At 42.5% G+C, this 12,137-nt stretch overlaps 1 protein-coding gene across 1 annotated transcript in view; it reads left to right on the top strand.

The window, feature by feature from the left end:
• The window catches only part of CCDC141 (coiled-coil domain containing 141), a 202,317-nt gene that overhangs the window by 130,351 nt on the left and 59,829 nt on the right, over positions 1–12,137 (top strand). The window contains exon 9 of the mRNA XM_062188558.1: positions 11,919–12,060. Within this exon, the coding sequence (XP_062044542.1) occupies positions 11,919–12,060 (142 nt within the window). The remainder of the gene's footprint in view (positions 1–11,918; positions 12,061–12,137) is intronic.

The following is a 12,137-nucleotide window of genomic DNA, read 5'->3' as shown; positions in this document are numbered from 1 at the left end:
AATTATCTTTCTATACAGAAGATCGATTCAGTATATAATTAGTAAAGATCTCATCAGTTTGTACCCACGCAGAAACACAAAGTGTAAAAATACTGTTTCAGTACTAGTTTCTCTGAACCTCAGTTGTGTAAGCTGGGAAACAGAGATGTATATTTCATGGAGTATTTTTTGATCAAATGAGTTAGCACTAACTCTTGGCATATAGAGAGTGTCCAAAAATAATTGACTTTTTTTTTTTTTAAAAGAAGCCTTTTTAGGAAGGGGTTTAAAAACAAAATACTAAGAGTCACATGGTTATCTTAAATGATTACAACAGTAGTGGTACCCAATTGTCATGCTCATTTTCACTAACTGGGGAAGGTTACATTTGAAAAAGAAAAAGTAAATATTTATCTTATGATGGTAAAAGCCACAGGTAGTTATGTCAGAGATATTTCATTGGATTTTTTTCTATTAGTAAAAATAAATGGAATCTTGGAAGTTCACATCTGTCTGAGATGAAGCTTCTCAGTAAATCTGGGATTTTTTTTTTTTTTGGTCATTGTGCATAATTACTACTTGTTAGGCAGAGATTCACACCGTTATTCTATCCTGGAATCAAATACATTTGAAGTTTGAGCAGCCTCACCAAATAAATAGTGATTATTTGTATGTTTCCTGGATTTTTCCATTTCTTACCTGTAATCTGGTGATGATTTCAAGTCATTATTGAATAGTTTTTATCTGTTCAGGGAATAGCATCTATCACATACCAAATGCACCTTGATTTGAAAGGTGTTTAGTGCATCCTTTTGCTCTTAGTCATGTTGCAGGTTGCCTATAACGGTAGGTGACCGTGATCAAACCTGGACTCACAGTGGAATCGAAAGGTCCTGATTTCCAGCCTTCCTAATCTCCTCCTAGGCCTTGTTGCCATCATCCTTGGGTGCCAAGTCTAAAGATAGACCAACAGGAGCCTGCCACCAAGCAGGCTAAGCCACCAGAAGCAGCAGGGATTGGGAGTGCTGGGCCTAGGCCACGTTTCCTTAATGGGACAAACATGGGGCACCTGCTTTCTGTTTTGCATTTTTTCAGCGCAGCCACCAGTTCCAAGCTCAAAAATCTATACACACCCAGCAAGACCAAGCTACCTGGTGAAGAATTCATTTACCTTTTCTCTTTGCTAGAACTTAGGATTTACAAGTAAACTTGCTTTGACATTATCTCGTTTTCTATCCCTGAAAAAAAAGACTGTATCAGTTTTCATTCTGCCTTGTCATGGTAGGCTTAAGTTTATTAGCTTCACCCTGTCAGAATGTTTTGCTTGCTTGTAACTCTGTGTTATCTGTTTTGATTCAGTACTTGCTACTTTCTTGGTGTAAATTTTTCATGTTGTCATATTTGCAGAGAAATAAAGAGAGGAGTTTAATTTATGTTGCTTCTCAACTCTTCTCTTGGTTGACGTTATAGGTGGGAATGCACTTCCGGTAAACCATGGCCCATTCACTCATTCGTTCATTCCGAAGATATCTTTGAGCATCTTTCATAAGCCAGGTCTCCAAGTGTCTAGTGTTATTAAGTGCAGTCCCTGTCTTCATGCTTCTCATATTCTGGTGGCAAGAAAGCATCAATCCTAAATGAATCAAATAATGACATGCTCTTACACAGCAATGAGTGCTATGGAAAAATATCAGGGTGACGTGGAGTACAGAGCACTCTTGGGGACCATTTCATACAGTGGCAGGGAAGCGCTCTTTACAAAGAGGCTGCCATGCAATTAGCTGTAAGATGAGTGCACCCAGCAGGGCAGCAGCAAGGGGTGACCGAAAGAAGGGCTGTGTGGCTTAAGCAGAGGGTGGCAAGGGGAGAAGGGCACAGTGTGAAACCAGAGAGTTGGATGGAGTGGAGACTCTGTCTAAAGACTTATTTGCAGTAACGCTAAACACCTGTAGATTTTGCATACATTACTGAAGTCTATCCTCACAGCTGCCCTTTGATATGGGTGCTACCACTATCATTCTCCCTGTTTTGCCGATGAGGAAACTGGGACACAGAAGCTCAGGACCTTGCTCTGCTGCTTGTCTCACAATAGTAAGAGGTGTAGTCGCTGCTTGAATGCCGCTCTGGACTGCTCTGTTAGGTCCTGGCTCTCTGTCTTTCTATTCCTCTCATTCAACCTTAATCAGTCACAAGGAGCCTGGCTGCTCATTGAATATGGACTGTTTTTCACTCTAGTGCATTTAAAATGTACTCCATCAACCTAGTTTCAAGCCAAGTCTTACCTTTCCTGAAAACTTTTTCTTTCTTTCAATTCTTTTCAAACATGATTGTATAAGTATCCCAGTGCTGGGGCTCTGGGCAGTCAAAATTGTATAAACTTGGCCCCAAGTCTCCTGAAGTCACCAGTGGGGTAGATACACAGTAAGGCGTGTGCTCCAGGCATGAGCAGTCATGGGGACAAGTGAAGGGAGACAACATTCCTAGCTGTGTGATGAGGGTAGGTCAGGGATGGGGTGAGTTTGGGAAGGCCCTGAGTGGTTGTTGAATTTGCTGGACTGAGCTGCGTGAGAAGGCGACACCTGCAGGCCAAAGTGAGCAGGTGGAATACCTACCACACAGTGTTCTCTTTGAACTCCCTTGGATGGTCTCCTCTGTCTTGCTGTAGAACCATCTCTCTCCATCCAGATGATGACGTCACCTGGAGGGCTGAAACGGACCCTTCCGTAGGTGGTGTTTACATGTCAGATGTCTGGATTTGTGGTTCTGAGAGCCTGGCATGGCTTTAAAGGACAGGCCCTATCATAGGGAACATAGAAAGATCTTGAAGTGGGAGACAAACAAGGCAGCCCCACTCCCAGAAAACAAATTTATTTTCCTTGCCCAAGAGATTCATCTAGGATTTCCTTTCATGTAAATGCTATCAAACATTTAAAAACTTGTAAGTAATTGAATTTGGGGGCCAGCATTGTGGACAGCAGTTTGAGCCACTTCCTGCAATGCTGGCATTCTGTATGAGTAGCAGGCCGAGTCCTGGCTTCTCCTTTTCCTCCAACTCCCTGCTAATGCACCTCAGAAAGCAGCAGAAGATGGCCCATTTGCTTGGACCCCTGCCACCCATGTGGGAGGCCCAGATGGAATTTCAAACTCCTGTCTTTGGCCTGACCCAGCCCTGACCATTTCAGCCATTTGAGGATTGAACCAATAGTTAGAAGACCTCTTTCTCTGTTTCTTGCTATTTCTCTGTAATTCTGTCTTTCAAATAAATAAATGAAGATTTTAAAAAGATTTATTTATTTGAAAGGCAGAGTTACACAGAGAGAGAGAGAGAGACAGAGACAGAGACAGAGAAATCCTCCATTTGCTCCCCAGGTCACTCCCCAAATGGCTGCAGTGGCTGGAGGTGGGCTGATCTAAAGCCAGGAGCTAGGAACTTCCTCTGGGTCCCCCATGTGGGTGCAAGGACCCAAGCACTTGGGCCATCTCCTGCTTCTTTCCCAAACACATTAGCTGAGAGCTGGACTGGAAGTGGAGCAGCTGGGACTCAAACCAGCACCCATATAGGATGCTGGCATTGCAAGTGACAGTTTAACCTTCTATGCCATAATGCCAGCCCTTGTCCAAACTTATTTAAGCTCTTATTCCATCCCCAAAAGCCCCAGCCTCAAAACCCTATAATGAAGAAATGCCACCACAAGCAGATGCTTAACCCACTAGACCAAGTGCCAGTCCCAAAAGTGATTGATTTGAAGAATTGGATAATGCATTTAGATGATAAATATTGGATATTAAAATTCAGGAATTCACAAATTTGAGTTCTTATGACAGTAACTCAGCCGCTTTCTGTATATTTGTATGTCTATATTAAGAAGTTCTTTTTAGGAGTTTTGATTAAATGTCAGAAATGTAACCTGGACCTGTTAACACCGTGTAGGAGTTTATCATTCTGGAGCTCTCAGTGTGGAAGGTGCCAAGGTTCCTGTTCTCACTAAATCCACGATGGCTACCTTAGGTCCGATGATAACTCTGCCAGATACTCATCTGCACACACTGGTCGCTTCTGACGCAGGTGGTGAGATGCAGAGTAACAGGGATCGCAGAGTGAGAGACCTGCAGTGCAGGGCGAGCATGACTGAAGGGCAGAAATCCCTGTCCTGTGGACTGAGGGGAATTCTCCCAGATGAGAGGATTTAGGAAGAAAAGAAAATGTGCTGAGAACCACATGTGAACCAAATGCTCATCACAGTGCTGTTCAGGATAGTGTAGGCCTGAGTGCTACCTCCATATTCTGTGAATTTAGAGAAAATTTTAATAATTTAAGGACAAACCCATAATAGGGTATTCTAAGTCCATGTCAAAATGCTTTTAAATGAATATTTAGAGACAGAAGGTATCTTCATGAAGATTTATTTATTTATGAAGATACCTTCTGTCTCTAAATATTCATTTGGGTAAAAGTAGGACCCAGATTACATACAAGTATATAACACGTGTGTATGTGTGTATTTATTTTCATCCACTTGAAATGCAGTGTCGGGGTGGGATTGGGGAGGTAGAGACAGAGATCTTTGATCAGCCGGTTCACTCCCAAAATGCCTGCAATAGCCAGGGATGGGTGAGGCTGAAGCTGTGTGCCTGGAGCTCCATCCGGATCTTCTGTGCAGGTGGAGCTGTCATAGATTTGAGCTATCATCTGCTGCATCCCAGGATGCACTGGTGCCAGGATTCGAATGGACACTCCAGTATGGGACATGAGCATCCCCAGTGGCCACACTGCAACACCTATCCTTTTCAGATTTCTAATTTTTGTTCATATCCCATTTTCTTTTATTTTTCTTTAAGTCTCAGTTTTTTTTTTTTTTTTTAATTTCAGCTGGAGTACACTTATCTTGTCAAAGTTTTTTTCAGGATTGCTTTTTTTGCATTTGTTTTGGAATTTTGGCTTGCACTCTCATTTGGAGTGAGAGGGGTGTGTTCTTTGACTTGCTTTTGCTTGCCTCCTCCCTTCCTCTTTGCTCCTTCCTACTGTACAATTTGCAGTAGCACCACCTGGACTCATAGGGCCTGCCATCTCCAGTCAGTCGTCTGTTGTTGGATCTGGGTCACTGAAACTCCCAGGGGATGCTGTTAGGAAGCCCGGGGAGGGCCTGGTGTGGTGCCTGATTGCTCTGCTATGTCTGGTTACATGGCCTCTTAGCAGCAGATGGTGCCAACATTTTTCAGCCTCTTTCTATAAGGGAAAAGAACCCCACCCACCATGGCCTGTTTCAGGTAGACTCCTAGCTGTGGTATCCTTCACATAGGTTGATCTCTATGGTCTCACAGGAATGGAACTTCTGCCCATCACCACATGCATCTGGACCTGAACCCAGGAGTCCTGTAGTTTCAGCCCCACCTAACTTGCTTTTCTGTTTCTTTATTATTATTATTATTATTATTACTTTTAAAGATTTATTTATTTACTTGAAACTCAGCATGAGAGAGAGAAGAAGAGGCAGAGAGAGAGAGAGCAAGGCTGTTGTAGCCATTTAGGGAATGAACCAGCAGATGGAAGATCTCTCTCTCTCTCTCTCTCTCCCTCTCTCTGTCTTGCCCTCCACCTCCCCCCCTCAACTCTGCCTTTCAAATAAATAAAAGTCTTTTTAAAAAAAGAAAATGTATATTGTGGTATGTATAGTATACATTAGTTCTCTGTCTATACCACCCCAGTAATAAGTGCTCATTGATTCTCAGTGTAGCACAGTCTGTCTCCAGTATTATCAGGTTAATAAGCTTTTATTTTTATCCACTCAAATAAACATCATTTACTTATATTTTTCAACAAATTTTGGCAGTATCATTGTGTGTGTGGGTGTGTGTGTGTGTGAGAGAGACAGAGAGAGAGAGAGAATGGTGATAAGAAATTCTCAAAGTATATAACATAGATCAGAAAAAAAAATGGATTGTAAAAACCTGCATTTCACTTCTGTAGTTCAAATGGTGTTTTTTCAAAGTAGAGATGAAAATTAGAAAGCAGCAATCATTTCTTCCAAAATAAAAACATTTGTAGGCTTGAAGGGATACTGTTCAGGTTCTTGTTAAAAGACGCAGAAAGCGAAAGATCAGATCCCCCCCCCCCCCCCCCCCGCCATGTTTAAAGTGTAATTTGTCTGCAGACGAAAAGAAAAATATGGTCAGCTGATCCTTTCTGAAGAGACAGAGTAAACTGTCAAGTGCATACCATCTGGTTCCGCTCCTAATCCAGATGGGCTGCCAATAGTAATTTATGAAAGGTTTAAAAGCAACTTGCCATTCTCCAGAAAGAATCATTAGAACACATTAACACTGGGATTTGCTCCACCCCCCCAGCCCCAGTTCACAACAGATGCAAAGATCGGGCCACTGCTTCCACATGGGAAACAGAACAGGCTATTCTTGAACCAGAAGTGAATATGTCTCTGCTTTTTGAGGAAAAAAGAAACAATTATTTTTCTTTCCCATACTTCCTCCACTATTGATTCAATGAACAAAGTAGAAAATAGTCCCATTGCAATGTTTCTAACAAATGTCTGAAGAAACCTTCACACTCTTTCCTTACTGAGTATCTCTGATGCTTGGCAAAGTCAATGTCAACATCAGGAAAAATCTGATTACCTCCTGCTCCCCTACAGACAGTACCATCTAATCCATTCTCACAGAGAAGGCCCAACGGTCCATCAACATTTCCACTGGAAATCAGGCAAGCAGAGCCACAGATGGCTGGAATCAGAGGTCTAGCCATTGTGAGCTCCTCTCCCACCCAATCAGCCAATCACCCAATCAACACTCGGGCTGTGTTGCTTAGAATCAAAACAAAATGATTTGGAATTGACCAAGTTTCTGTTAGCCACCATCACTAACTTAATACAGCTTTGAAGAACAGTATACCTTCCTGGAGGATTGATGGAGCGCTATGAATTTATTTTCAGTTCCTGTAAGAATTGCTGGCAAAGATGGAGTCCTATCTTTCCTTTGATCAAATCACTTGCTGTTCAGGCACTAAGGAAATTGCCAATATACACACAATCCTTGTTTTAAAGTATTTTAGGATGTTCAAAAGAAAATTCTGAAATCAGCATTTAGGTGTTTAATGTGAAAATGAGGCAGTCCGAGCTGGCTATAAAGGAGCAGCCCTGGGGCTAGGAGAGTGGAAGTCGTATTGCAGTTGGGAATAGGGGAAGGGAAGCAGTTCCTGCCCAGAGAGAGATGGCCTAGCTGAGGACATCCAGAGAGTGAGATAGGAACTGGTAGAGTAAACAGGATGATGGAGAACTTCTCATACGAAGTGGGGGTCTAAGTGACAAGAGTTGAATGCACACTGTGATGCACAGCAGAACCAGGCAATTTCAGTTTGTCCCTCTGAGGCCTTAAATAGAGGAGGGAAGTAGCACTGGAACCAAACTACACATGATGAACTTGGCTGAATCTAACTACAGATGCTAAAGCATGCCGAAGAAGAAATGAAGACGTCTCTGAGAAGCCTACAAATTGTATAAGAGGCCAAAAGCACAAATTCATCATAAAAAACTATTAGACATTGTTACCAGTGACATTTTTTAAATTTATGTATTTGAAAGGTAGAGTGATAGAGATCTTCCATCTTGCTGCATCACTTCCTAAATGGCCACAATAGCCAGAGGTGGTCTAGCCCACAGCCAGGAGCCTGGAACCCATCTGGGTCTCCTACATGGGTAAAGCACTTGGACCATGCTCTGATGCTCTCCCAGGCACATTAGAAGTGGTCTGGATAGGAAGCAAGTAGCTAGGACTCAAACCTGTGCTCCCATTCCATATGGAATGCTGGCATTCAGTGTACCACAAAATAGGCCCCACTAGTGACATTTCTAATAGGGTGCATGTGTGTATGTTTTTCTCAATCCTGAAATCTGTGCATTCTTTTCCTTTAAATATTGATTAGAGAGTATTTTGATTGGCTTTGAAAATGTTCATTGGTCCCTTACTACTTACAAGCCTATGTACTCAAGGCTGCAAGGGACACTATGTAAGAATGAACGGACATCATCCATCATTTTCCTTTAAAAAATTTACAATGCAATAGATTTGCATTATAAGGCACAAATCGCCACAAAATGAAATAGAACATCTTAAGTCATTGAAAAGCAAAAAGAAAGTTAGAGATAGGGAGGAGGGAGGGAGGGAGGGAGGGAGAGAGAAAGAGAGAGAGAGGAGGGAGGGAGGGAGAGAGAGAGAGATCAATCTTATTTGATTGTGATTCACCTAGAATAAAAATATAGGTTGCTGGGGCTGGTGCTCTGGTGTAGCCAATAAAGCCGCTGCCTGCAGTGCTGGCATCCCATATGGGTACCAGTTAGAGTCCAGCTGCCCCACTTTTGACCCAGCTCTCTGCTATGGCCTGGGAAAGCAGTAGAGAATGGCCCAGGTCCTTGGGCCCCTACATCCACATGGGAGACCCGGAAGAAGCTCCAGGCTCCTGCCTTTGCATTAGCCTAGCTCCACTGTTTCAGCAATGTGAGGAGTGAACCAGTGGATGGAAGACTTCTCTGTCTCTCTCAACCTCTGCCTTTGTTACTCTGCCTTCCAAATATATAAATAAATCTTTAAGAAATTACAGGTTGCCAAAAAGCAGAAGGAATATGTTATTTGGTTTTGTTTTATTTTGTTTTGTTTTCCTGTTTTTGTTTTCTGTGTTAGAGGAAACCTCAAGACAAGTAATTTGAACAAGACACCATGCCCATCTAGTGGGTACTTTGTAAATTACAGACATTGCATTACCTGGAGAACTCAGCTGATTTCAGAAGAGCACGTCAGCCAGACCAACCCTGTTTCTGTGATAGCCACAAAGCTCAACTCATTAAAGGATAATGTCCCCGTAGCCCCTCATGTATTACAGACCCAGAAAAGGTGGTGAAGAACGTGAACTCTTGAGATCAGAGGAACAGGTTCAGGTGCTGGCTCTGCCATTTCATAGATGGGCAAGTTATTAGGCATCTCTGTTCCTCCCTCTGCTCCTCCGCAAGACTGGGAGGGCAGCTAGACCCAACTCATAGGTGATCGTGATAGGAGAGACTGCTCCGAACAGTGAGGATGGGGCCTTGTCATAGTAAGAAACTCCATACTTATTTTATTAGTTATAGTTATGGGATTTTGCAGTAAAAATGAAGCCAGTGTTGTCTGTATTTTCTTAAATCAGGATTTAAATGAATCATTAATTCAATAGGAATGATTAGATAGGGTAAGTATACATCTTTGCGTATCAAAGACTTTCAATGAGATCTTTGCCTATCACTGTTGTGTGTCTCTAGGACAAGTATGCTCACCTCTGCAGCCTCAGTTTCACTGGCTAAAACCTGCAGTTATTGATTCCTTTTTGATGTCCCAAAGGTATTTCAAGGACTGTATAAAGTAGTTCATGCAATGGACTCAGCAAGAGAGATGTTTACTGTGGGTGGAGGCTGGACTCAGTGTGAGTGCTGAGTTACAGCATCATAATAAAGACAAAACCGGGCTTCAACCTCTCTCATTGGGAGGGCCTGGGGATGCTAGAGCATTGTTGGGGCAGAGTCAGAGATTGGTCATGGACTCTGCCATCTGAGACGTCATGGCTGGCGCTTACAGATTAGCCCTCAGAGCTGGCTGGCAGCCATGATCTTTGCAGAAGGCCGAAGAATAAAAACAGTGATATGAGTGACGCGAATGGAAACTAAGAAGCCTGGCTGGGCCTGATGACTGAGGACTGTTTTTCCCCAATGAGCAGCCTATTCAAAATGTGTGCTCTTCTCTCAGCAGCACCGTGTTTTGTTTTTTTTTTTGTTTTGTTTTGTTTTTTGGTTTTTTTTGACAGGCAGAGTGGACAGTGAGAGAGAGAGAGAGAGAAAGGTCTTCCTTTGCTGTTGGTTCACCCTCCAATGGCCGCTGCGGCCGGCGCACTGTGCTGATCCGAAGCCAGGAGCCAGGTGCCTCTCCTGGTCTCCCATGGGGTGCAGGGCCCAAGGACTTGGGCCATCCTCCACTGCACTCCCGGGGCCACAGCAGAGAGCTGGCCTGGAAGAGGGGCAACCGGGAAAGAATCCGGCGCCCCAACCGGGACTAGAATCCGGTGTGCCAGCGCCACAAGGCGGAGGATTAGCCTGTTGAGCCACGGCGCCAGCCAGCAGCACCGTTTTGGGGCCAAGGAGCTCCCTCTTCTAGGTCTGGTTAGTAAAATAGTCCCCAGCTGCAGCAGATGCAGAGGGAATTCCAGATGGGACCACATAAAGCAACTCAGACATGGCAGTAAGCATCTTTCCTGAGGGTTGATGAAGTTCTTTATCAAATTCCATTTGATCTTTCCGAGTTTTATCAGTTATTTTCCATTTCCTTTTGTTTTAGCAGTGATGTTGTCTGCCATTTGCAGCTATGTTTGCACATTTCCATTCACAAGCTCTGTTCTCTGGTTCTTCTTTCCATAGTACCGTGTATTCACTTGATCTTTCTCCTTCCAGAATCTTCAGAAACCTTGGAACATAAAGAATACAAGGCATCTGGGGTTCTATGTGCCTTTTTAGCATGTGGCATATCAAACTCCAAAACCTAGTCAAAACATTAGTATTGGCAGCACACAGCTTTTACAGAGTTCATGGATTTAAGCATCATTAAGAATTAATAAAATCTCTTGATGTTGTCATTATACTTTTCCTGGTTTCTTAGTGTTAACGTGCAAACCTAAGTGTTTTTAGTGCAATATCCGTGGAGCACTGTGTACCAAGAGTAAGATTTCTCATGGAGGTTACATATTTTCTCAAAATTAAACTTGTCCAGGACTTGTGTGGTCCCCATGGGACACTCCTGACTGTGTCTCATCTCTTTAGTGGTCTCCTTGTCACTCCACAGAGCTTCCTGTAACTCTCAGACGTTCAGGATCTTGCCCTCACTTCATTACTAATTCAATTCATTTTCACAAAGTCTTACATTAATTATTTGAGGTAAAATTCTGAAACCTGTACCACGTTACAAGATCTTTTTTTAACTCTAGGTAATTAAATGTAGGAGTTATTATTGTTCATCTTTATTAGTGTTGGAGAGAAATGACTGATGGGAAATTAAAGACTTTGACTACTTAAATATGTAGGATATATTCTATCCTAAGGTTAAGTTGAAAGTTTTCAAGGTGCTCAGTGTGTCAACAATGTCTTCTCATTGTTTTGCATTCTAGCATGTGTGCCTAACTTGGAACAGGTTAGGAAACTTGCTAAGCTCCCTTTCGACCAGGGCAACTGGGGTCCAACTCAGTGTTCATTCATTGTTTCAAAATCATTTTCATTTTATGAGTGTTCATGTCACTTTTCTTTTTCTCGTGAGACCAACACAAATAAAAATGATCATGTGAAGCTTGATTTCTTTTTTTGTGAACAAGTTTATTTAATTCTTAATTATCAGTAATAACTTAGTTTTCATCTAATGAATACAGCCTTGAGCATTTATAATCACCAAGAACAGGGACCTTTGTGTTGTATAAATATTTTACTCTATTGGATTATTAAATGTTTTGTTAATTGGCTGATCCACATTTCTATTCAAAGAGCATCTTTAGATAAATGAAGCTTTTAATTAACCCCTTCGGGAAAACTGTTGGTGAACACACTGTGCCTTTTGCTGTACAGTTCTTGAAATATCTTGGAGAAATATTAAAAAGTAAACCTGTAGCAAAGAAGATTAGACCTGGTTTCAGAAACCCATAACTCATCTTCTCCCTCAGGACTAACTGACTTAGAACAAAGAAACATGATGTGTTTTTGCTTTCTGTTCTACTGGGAAGGTAGCTGTTTAACTTCTATTATCCTAAAGCTGATAACTTTTACCAACTCACACTAACATGAAAGAGCAGATCCACTTTCAAATGTTCCCTGTTGCCACTGCTTCCATATCCGGGTGTGGTGAGCTAATAGCTGGCTTGTTCCCTCCAGCTCTCGGGTGGCTGGTGTCCGTGAGATGCTGGGATGCATTCGGAGCCGAGTGGATCATCTGACCGAACAATGTTCTGCGCACAAGGAGCTTGCTCTTAAGAAACAGCAATTAGCAGCATCAGTGGAGGGCTGCCTAAGGAAGGTAGTTTCATAAAATGAACTGTAAACGTCTGATTTGCTGATTCTAGATGGGATGACAGTTGCAGTAAGTAGGTATGG

Source organism: Lepus europaeus, chromosome 1 (assembly GCF_033115175.1).
Source record: "Lepus europaeus isolate LE1 chromosome 1, mLepTim1.pri, whole genome shotgun sequence".
NCBI classification, from domain to species: Eukaryota; Metazoa; Chordata; class Mammalia; order Lagomorpha; family Leporidae; genus Lepus; species Lepus europaeus.
This window is presented reverse-complemented; position numbering and strand designations above follow the sequence as displayed.